Below are 14,752 nucleotides of genomic sequence, written 5' to 3'. Positions count from 1 at the left end.
TTTTCAGACTACAGATGACTGTTGGTAACCAAAACTGTAGAAAGCAAAACAGTAGATAAGGGGAGGCTACTGTAATGGGGCAGGCTGTGCATGGGAAGTGGTCAGGTGTATCTACAGAAAGACTTGGTATAGAAATGAGGTGTTCCTCCCTCCTTGGCATCATTTGGAAGGGGCTTCCGAGTCTGGGGTGCCGCCTCTCTCACCTGCCCTCCTCCTGACTCACAGTGCTCAGCCGAGTGTGGGGTTGGAGTGAGGACTCGCTCAGTGGTGTGCATGACCAACCACGTCAGCAGCCTGCCCTTGGAGGGCTGCGGGAACAACCGGCCAGCAGAGGCCACCCCGTGTGACAATGGACCCTGCACTGGCAAGGTGGAGTGGTTCGCTGGGAGCTGGAGTCAGGTGAGTGGCCAGAACTGGGTGTGTCTGTCTGTCCCATGCAAAAGGCAGCATCCAAAGGGCTTAGGAACCCGGACTTTGTGGCAGGTGTCCCAGCGTTGAATCCCAGCTGTGCAGTGGCTCCTGTGACTGGAGAAGCTACTTGGGCTTTTGTGCCTCATGCACCAAAAGTATTTATTGAGCATCTACTATGTGCTCATTTCAACACTTAGGCTACATCAGGAAGCAAAACAAACATCCCTGCTCTCAGGGAGCTATGGCCTGGCACGGTTTCCTTATCTATAAAATGATGGCAATGGCCACACCTTCGGAGGTTATAAACACAGGGAGTTGCAGCTGCTGCTGGTGCTGCTGCTGCTGCTGCTCTGGTATTGTTACTGTTAATTAGGCCAGCTTTGTCTGCACTCAGTGTCAGAGCTGAAAGTTTTACAAGTTGGAGTTGTACATTATAAAGAACAGAGAATATTGAATACTTTTAAAAAGTAACTTGATGGATAAATCAATTCTTTCCTCACTGTTCCAACTTTGAAGGTGACCCCCGTGAAAAAACCTAGCAGGTCATTCTCTCTGATTGCCCTGCTGTGATTCCCCTCGGTATTGGAGTGCTTGGACCACTTAGCATTTGGCTCCCGGGGCTGGCTGGTACTCCAAGGACATTTTGGCTGATGCTCATGATTTACACATTATCAGGACCTCTGGCTCCATATACAATTTTATTTCTTTTAAGTAGCTTTAAAAACAGACCTTGAAAAAAAATGGACTGCCCTGTCCTTATAAATTGATACAAGCCCTTTGGAAAGCAATTTGGCAATAAAAGTCAAGACCCATAAAAATGTTCATTTGCCTTCACCCAGTCACCCTACTCCTGGGGATTTGCTTTAAGGAAATAATTAACAGAAGAAAAAAGGCTTTTTCAACAGAGATGTTCATGACAGCAGGATGGCTAGGGATATTATGGGATGTCAGACTCAGTAAAATATTGTGTACCAATGACAATGATCATTAAAGGATATAAAAAGTATGTGTGAAATAATAGCAAGTGAAAATACAACTTGAAAATATATCAACCCGAAATCTCAAAACATAGTTTTTATGTAAACATCATGGAAAAATGTTTTACATTTTTCTTTAATATTCTTATAATATAATTCATAAAATTACAGAAAATTTCAGACAAAAAAGAGAATTCAACTACTTCCATTGCCTACTCTGGTGAACGTCAGAGTCAGACACATTGATAACTTATTCCGGCTCCCCTTCTCACTAGTTTTCTGACTGGAGCAGGTAATTTAACCCCCCTGAGCCTGTTTCCTCATCTGAACATAAGGATAGCACCAATCTCCTCATGCTGTTAACAGGTTTCATAAGATGCTACACATATGGGGAGTTACTCATTGCTTGGGACATGGGGAACCTTTAATAAATATTCTGTATCCATTTTTATTAATTTTTTTTCTACCAGCTTTTTCACATGTTTGCCCCTGCCCCAGCCCAGAGAGGCTGAGCCTCAGGCCCAAGCTCACCAACAGGGGAGGAGGAACAGACTGGCCAGGGAAAGGTCTCTGCCATAGGACTGCAAGCCAGAAGCACCACCCTGGGTGACCCAAAGTGACAGAGGCTGGGTTGGTCCTGAGCTGCATTGTTTATAAAACCCAGGGCTCAGAGCTAAGTAACAGCTGCAGCACTGTCCCCCTAAGAGGCACATGCCACAGTGGAATTGAAAAGACAAATGCATGCTCCAGAGTCTGCCACAGTGTGCCCACTGCAGCTGCCACCACTGCCACCACGCCTCTAGCACCAAGCAGTCAGGGGCCCCAGGCTCTGGTATCCATGGGCTAAGATGGACCTATCCTTGGGCAGTAACCCCATGTCCTTCAGAGTCCTCTGAGGCCCAGGCCCTGGCCCATCTCCTCTGGCCCTTGGCACTGACCCAGTCCCACAAAGCATTCTCCAGCGGAAGCCAGGCCTGCCGCTGTGCCAAGGTAGATCAGCACATATGCACCACTCCTGGCCTCTGCCACCAAACCTGGCTGCCCCACCTCTGCTGTGACTCCCTGCCATCTCTCTAATCCCTGTTACCTCCAGGGTTGGCAGACAGCATAGCCAAGCCAGGGCCTTCGGCTCCCCAGGGCACAAGAGGCAGGCAGGAGATCTCTCTGTGAATCTCTCCGGGTCCTGATGGAGCCTGCATCCCAGTACTTGCTGACCAGAAAAGAAACACAGGCAACATGTTGGGGACCCTCCCACAGTGCTGCTGTGGCTTCCTCTTTCAGGTCTTAGGGGCCAGGGGACATTGTTATGAGCCCTCCCCCAGCAAGAGAAGAGGTACAAGGTACCCCCAAGAAAGAGATGGATTGGGGGTTTGTGAGCAATACCCAGAGCACTCTCTGCAGCCCTGATGCAAACAGAAGTAGCTCAGCCTCTAAATGATGCCACGGGTGTGTCCTCTGATGCACATTTTGTGCATCTGTAATTGGAGAGAGGAACGGATAGGTGGAGATCCCACTTAGAATCTTGCATCAAGCCAAGTAAATTTTGCTGTCAGAACTGAGTCCCAGGGAGACCAAGCCCTGCAGGCTGGATATGAGGGGGTGGGGAGCATGTCAAGCCAGCACCTTCCTCATCCCTTCCTGTGAAGTCCCAGGCCCAGTGTCCCTCTCAGGTGAACCAAGGGATGGGGGTCAGCAGAGACATGACAAGAAATTGAAAAGTATAGGCTGGGGTAACTCCCCTGCCTGCCCACCCCCCAGACTCACCCCCCCAGATCCACCAGAACCCCAGGGCAGGGCTAGGTACTCAGAGTTCTTACTGAGAGACCAGGGTGGCTAAGTGCCAAGAGACTCTGTCTCACCCCAAAGGGGCCCCACGCCCAGGCCAGGGTGCTCAGAGCTAGAGTCTTGGGTGAGGCAACTTTCAACCAGATTTTTTAAATCTTTATTGGTAACAAAGCACCTAGCATCTAAATTCCCAAATAATTCAGAAGTGACTGTTTATGGGACTCTAAATATATCCATGGAAACAGGCAATGGAAGATATCTCTATGAAACCGTAGTGGCAGATCACAGCTGTCACACAGTTCAGTTGGACTCAGTGGCCCAGGCTGAGCAGAGAGGAAGGGAGCAGGATTTGGGGCCTGCCTGTTGGGAAGGAAGGAATGACCATAGGGGATATTGCCCGATGTCTGGGGTCTTCTCCTCAGTTTATGTGTTCAAAGAATTTTAATGTAGCCCTTCTTCCACAGGTGTGCAGGCTCTGGGAGATTAATTCATTCATGCTATCCACCCTCTAAGAATCTAAAAGATAAAATAAAAATGTCAGCTCATTGTTTTAGCATCTCTGAGAGGTGTCAGAGTCTACTGGACAGAAACAGCCAAATTAACTGGCTGGCAAGTTCCTTTAAGGTAGAGAAACTATTCAGTCCCAGCACAGAAGACAATGTGGTATCAGGGACCAGCGTCCTTGAGTGGTGTCAACCCAAGGGCACTGACTCTGCATTCCAGAGCAGAACTGTTAGGAAAATTGGAATCCACATGTAGCTTCTCTTCCAAAAACATCTTCAGGTTCCCTTGGGTTCTTCTCACTGACTTGGTGGCAGAGTGGGTGCTGTCCCTTGATGGACAGTAGTTCTTGTCCCCTTTCCCTCACATGGCACCATCTTCCTCTGTTGCTTTCTCCAGTGTTCCATCGGGTGTGGGAGTGGGACACAGCAGAGGGAGGTGATTTGTGTGAGGAAGAACACAGATACTTTTGAAGTGCTGGACCCCTATGAATGCTCCTTCCTGGAGAGACCCCCCAGCCAACAATCGTGCCACCTCCAGCCTTGTGGAGCTAAATGGTTTAGCACAGAATGGAGCATGGTAAGTCACGGTGCTCTTGATAGAGATTGTCTTAATACAGTGTTCCCCTGCTGGCCCCCCAGAGTCACCTCTAGGCCAGGCTGGGCTCAGTTGAAAAGTGGATTCTAGACTCTCTGTGGCAATCTACTCTAAGTAGCTGCTGCTGGGGGTAGCCCTGCTCAGTGGGGTAAATCTGAAGCTTGGTTTCTAAATTGTAGAGCAGTGACTCTTTCAGTGTGCATAAGAATCATCTGGGGACCTTGTTTGAAAAGACCAAATTTGGGCCCATCCTGGACAAAGATTGTATTTTTAATAAGCAGGATGCAGTCAATCTTGGTCTGCATTCTGAGAAACACTGCGGCAGAGGAATAGTAGCTAATTGGATTAAAGAAATGTTGCTAAAGGTACTATATTATTACTTAGAAATAAGGTACTAGGCTGGGGTTGTGGCTCAGTGGTAGAGCGCTTGCCTTGCACATGTGAGGCACTGGGTTTGATCCTCAGCACCACATAAAAATAAATAAACAAAGTAAAGAAAAAAAAAGTAAGGTACTAATATTATAACTTATAAATTAATACATCTTTAAAGAGTGTTTTCTAGTTTCTCATTTCATCCACTGAAAGAGCCTAGGAACAGTGACAAATACAATGCAAAGGGCACTCCTGATATCCAAATTGCAGTTTTGAAATATCTCTTGCCAGTAGGGGGGACCAGGGATTCTTAAAGGAACAGATGATTCCAGATTTGAGACAGCAGATATGAGCTTTTCATCAGCCCTTCTCAAAAACAGCTGAATTCATGTCCAAAAGACTTAGGAGGAAACTTTTACAGTCTTCAGCTAGACACTGATGGATGGTTTGAGCATTGGTAAGAATAATAAGTATAATTAACTCAATGAAACACATTATATATGTTTAAATCCATCAATTTTTAATAGGTTTATAGCAATTTTTTAAAAAATTAAGAGCTGGAGGATGAGCCCAGTGGTAGAGACAGCACTTGCCTAGACACACAAGGCCCTGATTTGATCCCCTGAACTACAGGAAAAAACAAAAGCAAAAAAAAAAAAACAATAAATAAATAGTTTTTAAAAAACAAAACAAACTAATAGATCACCATTACAGGATGTTAGAGAATCACCTCATTGTTCTGAAAAGTGATAAAGAGAAAGAATCAAGCATTTACTCTTTTTTTCTTTTAATTATACCACTGGGTAAGCAAAAAGTAAATCTGGGGAAGGGATTCTTAAGAAGAAATGAGAGAAGGGCTGCGATGTCGCTCAAGTGGTAGCATGCTCGCCTGGCATGCACAGGGCGCTGGGTTCGATCCTCAACACTACATAAAAATAAAAAAATACCAGGAGATAGAGATTATTAAAAAAAAATCAAACAGTAATTCTAGAAATGCAGGAAACCATAAACAAATTAAAAACTCAAACGAGAATATTACAAATAGACTAGATCAAATAGAAGTCAGAACATCAGATAATGAAGACAAAGTTTATCAACTTGAAAAGAATATAGTCAACGCAGAAAGGATGTTAAGAAATCATGAGCAATCCATACAAGAGATATGGGATGTCATAAAAAAAAAAAAACTTGAGAGTCATTGGGATAGAAGAAGGAATAGAGGTTCAAACCAAAGAAATGAACAATCTGTTGAATGAAATAATCTTAGAAAACTTCCCAGATATGAAAGATGGAATGGATTGCCAAATCCTGGAAGCCTACAGGACCCCAAACATACAAAACTGTAATAGACCAACTCCAAGACACATAATTATGAAGATATCCAACATACAGAGCAAGGAGAGAATATTAAAAGCTACAAGAGAAAGGAGGCAGATTATATTCAGGGGTAAACCAATTAGTTTAACGGCTGATTTTTCATCACAGACGTTGAAAGCGATAAGATCCTGGAACAACATATTTCAAACGCTGAAAAATAATGGATTCCAACCAAGAATACTGTATCCAACAAAATTAAGCTTCATATTTGACAATGAAATTAAAATATTTCACGATAAACAAAAGTTAAAAGAATTCCGCAGCCAGAAAACCAGCACTGCAAGGCATTTTGAGCAAAACACTACAAAAAGAGGAATTGAAAAACAGCACCCAAAACTAACAGTGGGAGGTAACTCAGTAAAGGGGGGGGAAATAACCAAAGAGGAAAAACTAGCCAAATTAAAATAAATAAATAAATAAGCATGACTGGAAGTACAAACCATATATCAATAGTAACCCTAAACGTTAATGGCTTAAATTCACCAATCAAGAGACATAGGCTAGTAACCTGGATTAAAAAAACAGATTCAACAGTATGCTGCCTTCAGGAAACTCATATGATAGGAAAAGACATACACAGGCTGAAGGTGAAAGGTTGGGAAAAATCATACCACTCACATGGTCCTCGGAAGCAAGCAGGTATGGCCATACTCATATCGAATAAAATCAACTTCAAACCTAAGTTAATCAAAAGGGATAAAGAAGGACACTATATACTGTTAAAAGGAACCATTCACCAACAAGACATAACAATTATCAATATGTATGCACCAAACAATGGTGCTGCAACGTTCATAAAACAAACTCTCCTCAAATTCAAGAGTCAAATAGACCACAACAAAATAATTATGGGTGACTTTAACACACCACTCTCTCCATTGGACAGATCCTCCAGACAAAAGCTGAATAAAAAAACTATAGAACTCAATAACACAATCAATAACCTAGACTTAACCGAAATATATAGAATATATCAACCATCATCAAGTGGATACATGTTCTCAGCAGCACATGGATCCTTCTCAAAGATAGACCATATATTATGCCATAGGGCAACTCTCAGTAAATATAAATGTGTGGAGATAATACCATGCATCTTATCTGATCATAATGGAATGAAACTGGAAATCAATGATAAAAGAAGGAAGGAAAAATCCTGCATCACCTGGAAAATGAACAATATGTTACTGAATGATCAATGGGTTACAGAAGATATAAAGGAGGAAATCAAAAAATTCTTAGAGATAAATGACAATACAGACACAACATATTGGAATCTATGGGACACAATGAAAGCAGTTCTAAGAGGGAAATTCATTGCCTGGAGTTCATTCCTCAAAAAAAGAAAAAACCAACAAATAAATGAGCTCACTCTTCATCTCAAAACCCTAGAAAAGGAAGAGCAAAACAACAGCAAATGTAGTAGAAGGCAAGAAATAATTAAAATCAGAGCAGAAATCAACGAAATTGAAACAAAAAAAAAAAACATTGAAAAAATTGATAAAACTAAAAGTTGGTTCTTCAAAAAAATAAATAAGAGGGCTGGGGATGTGGCTCAAGCGGTAGCGTGCTCGCCTGGCATGCGTGCGGCCCGGGTTCGATCCTCAGCACCACATACCAACAAAGATGTTGTGTCCGCCGAGAACTAAAAAAAATAAATATTAAAAATTCTCTCTCTCTCTCTCTCTCTCTCTCTCTCTCACCCCCCTCTCACTCTCTCTTTAAAAAAATAAATAAATAAATAAATAAGATCGACAGACCCTTAGCCATGCTAACGAAGAGAAGAAGAAAGAGAACTCAAATTACTAACATACGGGATGAAAAAGGCAATATCACAACGGACACTACAGAAATACAGAAGATAATTAGAAATTATTTTGAAACTCTATATTCCAATAAAATAGAAGATAGTGAAGATATCTATAAATTTCTTAAGTCATATGATTTGCCCAGATTGAGTCAGGAGGATACACACAATTTAAACAGACCAATAACAAAGGAGGAAATAGAAGAAGCCATCAAAAGACTACCAACCAAGAAAAGCCCTGGACCGGATGGGTATACAGCGGAGTTTTACAAAACCTTCAAAGAAGTATTAATACCAATACTTTTCAAGTTATTTCAAGAAATAGAAAAAGAAGGAGCTCTTCCAAATTCATTCTATGAGGCCAACATCACCCTGATCCTAGAAGCCAGACAAAGACACTTCAAAGAAAGAAAACTACAGACAAATATCCCTAATGAACTTAGATGCAAAAATCCTCAATAAAATCCTGGCAAATCGAATACAAAAGCATATCAAAAAAATTGTGCACCATGATCAAGTAGGATTCATCCCTGGGATGCAAGGCTGGTTCAATATACGGAAATCAATAAATGTTATTCACCACATCAATAAACTTAATGATAAGAACCACATGATCATCTCGATAGATGCAGAAAAAGCATTCGACAAAGTACAGCATCCCTTTATGTTCAAAACACTAGAAAAACTAGGGATAACAGGAACTTACTTCAACATTGTAAAAGCTATATATGCTAAGTCTCAGGCTAGCATCATTCTAAATGGAGAAAAACTGAAGGCATTCCCTCTAAAATCTGGAACAAGACAGGGATGCCCTCTCTCACCACTTCTATTCAATGTAGTTCTCGAAATACTGGCCAGAGCAATTAGTCAGACAAAAGAAATTAAAGGCATAAAAATAGGAAAAGAAGAACTTAAATTATCACTATTTTCGGATGATATGATACTATATCTAACAGACCCAAAAGGGTCTACAAAGAAACTTCTAGAGTTAATAAATGAATTCAGCAAAGTGGCAGGATATAAAATCAACACGCATAAATCAAAGGCATTCCTGTATATCAGTGAAAATTTTCTGAAATGGAAATGAGGACAACCACCCCATTCACAATATCCTCAAAAAAAATAAAATATTTGGGAATCAACCTAACAAAAGAGGTGAGAGATTTATACAATGAAAACTACAGAACCCTAAAGAGAGAAGAAGATCTTAGAAGATGGAAAAATATACACTGTTCATGGATAGGCAGAACTAACATCATCAAAATGGCGATATTACCCAAAGTTCTCTATAGGTTTAATGCAATGCCAATCAAAATCCCAATGGCATTTCTTGTAGAAATAGATAAAGCAATCATGAAATTCATATGGAAAAATAAAAGACCCAGATAGCAAAAGCAATTCTAAGCAGGAAGTGTGAATCAGGAGGTATAGCAATACCAGATTTCAAACTGTACTACAGAGCAATAGTAACAAAAACAGCATGGTACTGGTACCAAAACAGGCGGGTGGACCAATGGTACAGAATAGAGGACACAGAGACCAATCCACAAAACTACAACTTTCTTATATTTGATAAAGGGGCTAAAAGCATGCAATGGAGGAAGGATAGCATCTTCAACAAATGGTGCTGGGAAAACTGGAAATCCATATGCAACAAAATGAAACTGAATCCCTTTCTCTCGCCATGCACAAAAGTTAATTCAAAATGGATCAAAGAGCCTGATATCAAATCAGAGACTCTGCGTCTGATAGAAGAAAAAGTTGGCTCCGATCTACATATTGTGGGGTCGGGCTCCAAATTCCTTAATAGGACACCCATAGCACAAGAGTTAATAACAGGAATCAACAAATGGGACTTAAACTAAAAAGTTTTTTCTCAGCAAGAGAAACAATAAGAGAGGTAAATAGGGAGCCTACATCATGGGAACAAATTTTTACTCCTCACACTTCAAATAGAGCCCTAATATCCAGAGTATACAAAGAACTCAAAAAATTAAACAATATGATAACAAATAACCCAATCAACAAATGGGCCAAGGACCTGAACAGACACTTCTCAGAGGAGGACATACAATCAATCAACAAGTACATGAAAAAATGCTCACCATCTCTAGCAGTCAGAGAAATGCAAATCAAAACCACCCTAAGATACCATCTCACTCCAGTAAGATTGGCAGCCATTATGAAGTCAAACAACAAGTGCTGGTGAGAATGTGGGGAAAAGGGTACACTTGTACATTGTTGGTGGGACTGCAAATTGGTGCGGCCAATTTGGAAAGCAGTTTGGAGATTCCTGGGAAAGCTGGGAACGGAACCACCATTTGACCCAGCTATCAACCTTCTCGGACTATTCCCTGAAGACCTTAAAAGAGCATACTATAGGGATACTACAACATCGATGTTCATAGCAGCACAATTCACAATAGCTAGACTGTGCAACCAACCTAGATGCCCTCCAATAGATGAATGGATAAAAAAAAATGTGGCATTTATACACAATGAAGTATTACTCTGCATTAAAAAATGACAAAATCATGGAATTTGCAGGAAAATGGATGGCATTAGAGCAGATTATGCTAAGTGAAGCTAGCCAATTCCTAAAAAACAAATGCCAAATGTCTTCTTTGATATAAGGAGAACAACTAAGAACAGAGCAGGGAGGAAGAGCATGAGGAAAAGATTAACATTAAACAGAGACGAGAGGTGGGAGGGAAAAGGAGAGAGAAGGGAAATTGCATGGAAATGGAAGGAGACACTCATGGTTATACAAAATTACATATAAGAGGTTGTGAGGGGAAAGGGGGGAAAAAAACAAGGGAGAGAATTGATTACAGTAGATGGGGTAGAGAGAGAAGATGGGAGGGGAAGGGAGGTGGGATAGTAGGGGATAGGAAAGGTAGCAGAATACAACAGTCACTAATATGGCAGTATGTAAAAAACATGGATGTGTAACAGATGTGATTCTGCAATCTGTATTTGGGGTAAAAATGGGAGTTCATAACCCACTTGAAACAAATGTATGAAGGATGATATGTCAAGAGCTTTGTATTGTTTTGAACAACCAATAAAAATAAATAAATAAATAAAGATGTTGTGTCCACTGAAAACTAAAGAATAAATATTTAAAAATTCAAAAAAAAGAAGAAATAAGAGAACTACAGTATCATGTTTCATCCCCAAATGACCTAAGGATCTGGGCATTACATATCAGTGGCTGATAACATCCCCAGGAGAGAGAGAGCCACACAACTCTGAATCAATCCTGCACCTGTTGAGGCCTCTTCTAGATCCAATTCAGTGGATGGAAATTCAGAGAACAGAGGAACATGTAAAATCCATTCAGCAAAATCCATTCTTTCAGAATTCCACAGGGAAAAAAAAAACTCAGTTCTTTTACCCAAAAATGTTTGAAGTAACAGTGGGAAAAGCCACTGGAAAGGAAACTTGTGGATTAAGAGTCAAAAAAGACATCAACTAATTGCCATATGCAGACCTGATATGAATCCTAGAATGTAAAGAAAAGCAAGTACTTATAAAACCTGTGAGATTCATAAGGCCAGTGAAAATAGGACACTGAATACATATTTTGATGATAAGGAGCTTTTAGTTTTTAAGTGTAACAATGGTATTATAATTTTTAAGGGTTCTTGTCATTTAGAGCTATAAACTAAAATATTATGTAAGGAGTGATATGATGCCTATATTTGCTTCAAAACAGTATGAGGAGTAGAAGTGAGAGGGGCATAGGTGGGACACGGCATGAGTTGCGCTCTGGGTGATAGGTGCATGGGAGTTTGCTTTAATATTCTGTCTCCATTTTGGAAATGTTTGAACTTTCTTAGTATCTTCCCTCTCCAGTGTGTGGAGCTAATAGACTGACTTTTCCTCTTTGTTGCCATACAGTGCTCCAAGAGCTGCCAGGGTGGCTTCCGGGTCCGGGAAGTGAGGTGTCTGTCAGATGATATGACCCTAAGTAATCTCTGTGACCCTCAGTTGAAACCAGAAGAGAGAGAATCTTGTAACCCCCAGGACTGTGTCCCTGAAGTTGGTAAGTCCCCTAAGTTCCTGTCTTAGAGAAAATGTTCAGCCAGACGTGGTGGCACACACCTGTAATCCCAGTGGCTCGGGAGACTGAGACAGGAGGATCACAAGTTCAAAGCCAGCCTCAGCAATGGTGAAGTGCTTAACAACCCAGTGAGACTCTGTCTCTAAATAAAATACAAAATAGGGCTGGGGATGTGGCTTAGTGGCTGGGTATTCCTGAGTTCAATCCCTAGTACACCGCCCCCCCAAAAAAGAGAGAAAATATTCATCTTTCTTAAACTCTGAAAATGCCAAACTGATGTAGGTGTGTCTGTGACCTCATGAAGTCATGGAATTCAGGGGTCAAACTCTTGTCATTATAAGTTAAAGGGTTTAAGATAACTATTCATAGCATGAATGGCTATCCCAGCCAAAAGAAAAACTTTAGTGTGAATTCATTAACTTTTTAGTGCATTCAAAGATTTAGTTCTATCATTCTTAAAGTCAAAGTAGTAAAATTTCTAACTTTTAATTGTATATGCAAACCACTATTGCTTGTCCATATAGAGGAATGCCGAGACCTCACAGAAGCTTGGACGAGAAGGGAGCAAGGGGAGATTCAAGAACAGATAGAGACAGTGATGCAGAATCCAACCCCATGTCTGCATGGCACAGTCCAGAATCTCAAATCAAGAATGGAGAGATCACTGTGGGAGAGTTAGCCACCACATGGCTGGAGTCCTGCAGGGAACGACAGCCCTGCAATTCAGGAGGCCCCACCCAACCTATAACCTAGAAATTGGGTCAGGTTCCCTGGGGTGTGGTTCATGAGGAATGGTCCCAATCCTTATAGAACTGAATTACAGTGAGAAAACTAAAGAAGGTAACTTACACATCTACTGGGCAAAAGAAGGTGTGAGGTGGGTGAAGATGCAGCTCCAGAAGCATACTGGATGCCCCAACCCCCACCCCCACAGTCTACTCAGAATATGTTGCCAGGCTTGCCAGGACTGGCTCCAGAATAGAAATGTGCTGAGCTTTTATTATTCAGATTACGATGATGATGATGATGATGATGATGATTCACCTTTTCACTGCTGTGATAAAAATGCCTGATAAGAACAATTTAGAGGAGGAAAAGTTTACTCTCTCAGTTTCAGAGTTTTTTTCCATGGTCAGCTGACAGAACATCATGGCAGAAGGGCATGGAGGAAGAAAGCTTCTCAGCTCATGGCAGCCAGGAAACAGAGAGAGCAAGGAGCCAGGGACAAAATATGTCATCCCAAGGGCACTCCCCCTCAATGACCTATTTCCTCCAGCCATGCCCCACCTGCCTACAGTTACCACCCAATAATTCATTCAAATTATCAATCAATCAAATAGATTAATTCACTGATTGACACAGCTCTCATGATCTGATTATTTCACCTCTAAACGTTCCTACTTTGCCTGTCATGTGAACTTACTGGGGGATACCTCATATCTAAATCATAACGCCCTATTAAGGTCTGGATCTGGAATGTCCCCCAAAGGCTCATGTGTTAAACACTTGGACCCCAGTGCATCACTCTTCAGAGGTGGGGCTTTGGAGAAGTGAATGGATCCTGAAGATTCTGACCTCATTTGTAGATTAATCCATTGTTGAATTCATAATCTGAATGGACTATTGGGAGGTGGTGGAAACTGTAGGAGGTGAAGCCTAGTTGGAGGGAGAGGGTCTTTGGAGGTGTGTCCTTGGGATGACATCTTGTCCCTGACCCCGTCCTTCCTCTCTGCTTCCCAGCTGCCATGAGTTGAGCAGCTTTCCTCCACCACACCCTTCCACCCTGATGTTCTTCCTCCCCTCAGACCCAAAGCAATGGAGTCAGCCAACCGTGGATTGACACCTCTGAAACTGTGAGCCAAAATACACATTTCCTCCTTTAAGTAGTTCATATCAGGTATTTTGGTCACATGGAAGAAAAACTGACTAACTCTAACCCCCTTTGTTAGAATTCTTCTGGGTCCCTAGGTACCTATTTACTCTCCTCATCATCATAGTAACATTAAAGGGAACATGGAAATGTATTAGTAGGCTGTCATGCCTAAGGCCCTGGGTTCAATCCCAGGACCAGAAGGAGAAAGAGAGAGATTTACTTGTCTCCCATTTGGGAGTCTCAAAGCTGAGCTCCTGGCATTGGCTCAGTTTGAGTGATGGCCTTCTTGCTAACAAAGTCCCAAGGCAGCACATGGCATCACGTGGCAAGAGACAGGGAGCACACCATCTCTGGTCTCTGTGCCTCTTCTTTAAAGCCACCAGGATTCATTCATGGGATGGAAAAAAACTCTGAAACCGAGAGTCCCAAGTAATTACCTTTCATCCTAATTACCTTTTCCAAGTCTAATCACTTTCCCAAGACCCAGTCTCTAAACACCATAGCCAGATCAAGTTTCCACTCTCTCGATACCATTATGATCCTGGGGGTTAAACATCTACAAGAGAGTGGGGGACAAGCCATATTAAAACTATGGTATTTCTCCATTTATTTATACATGTTATAAAGCTACAAAAACTAAAACTATATAGTACTGTTACTTGCTGAGAGCCATGGCTGTGTCTGTATGGCCCCTGGCATTTTGCCAACAGTATTGATTGATAGGCGAGGCATTACTATCCGCCTCGGCCCGCTACTTTTGAGTTCTCGAGCTACTTTGGAGTTCTCCTGGGGATTCCCAGGGATTCCCCGAGAGTTCTCATTGGTTGGGGAAGTGCAGGAGGAGGGATTTCCGGGAGAGAGATTTTCGGCTGCGGGTTCCTGGACTAGCCGCGTGGTGTTCAGGAGAATTCCCTGGGAGTGTGTGTGAAGTGTTTTCTTGCAGTTCAAAAATAAAGTTTGTTCCTGCTTCAGTGGCTCGTGATTTG

General features: G+C 41.9%; 1 protein-coding gene across 2 annotated transcripts in view; it reads left to right on the top strand.

Annotated features, from left to right (window-relative positions):
* THSD4 (thrombospondin type 1 domain containing 4) overlaps positions 1-14,752 on the top strand; it is a 630,142-nt gene that overhangs the window by 608,190 nt on the left and 7,200 nt on the right. For both annotated transcript variants that reach the window (XM_081289549.1, XM_081289550.1), the window contains 3 exons: positions 226-399; positions 4,074-4,253; positions 11,731-11,875. In XM_081289549.1, coding sequence (XP_081145675.1) covers positions 226-399; positions 4,074-4,253; positions 11,731-11,875 — 499 coding nt within the window. The remainder of the gene's footprint in view (positions 1-225; positions 400-4,073; positions 4,254-11,730; positions 11,876-14,752) is intronic.

This window comes from Spermophilus citellus (genome assembly GCF_964194105.1).
Source record: "Spermophilus citellus genome assembly, chromosome: 4".
Classification (NCBI taxonomy): domain Eukaryota; kingdom Metazoa; phylum Chordata; class Mammalia; order Rodentia; family Sciuridae; genus Spermophilus; species Spermophilus citellus.
The sequence above is the reverse complement of the archived record's forward strand: the minus strand, read 5'-3'. Positions and strand labels throughout refer to the sequence as shown.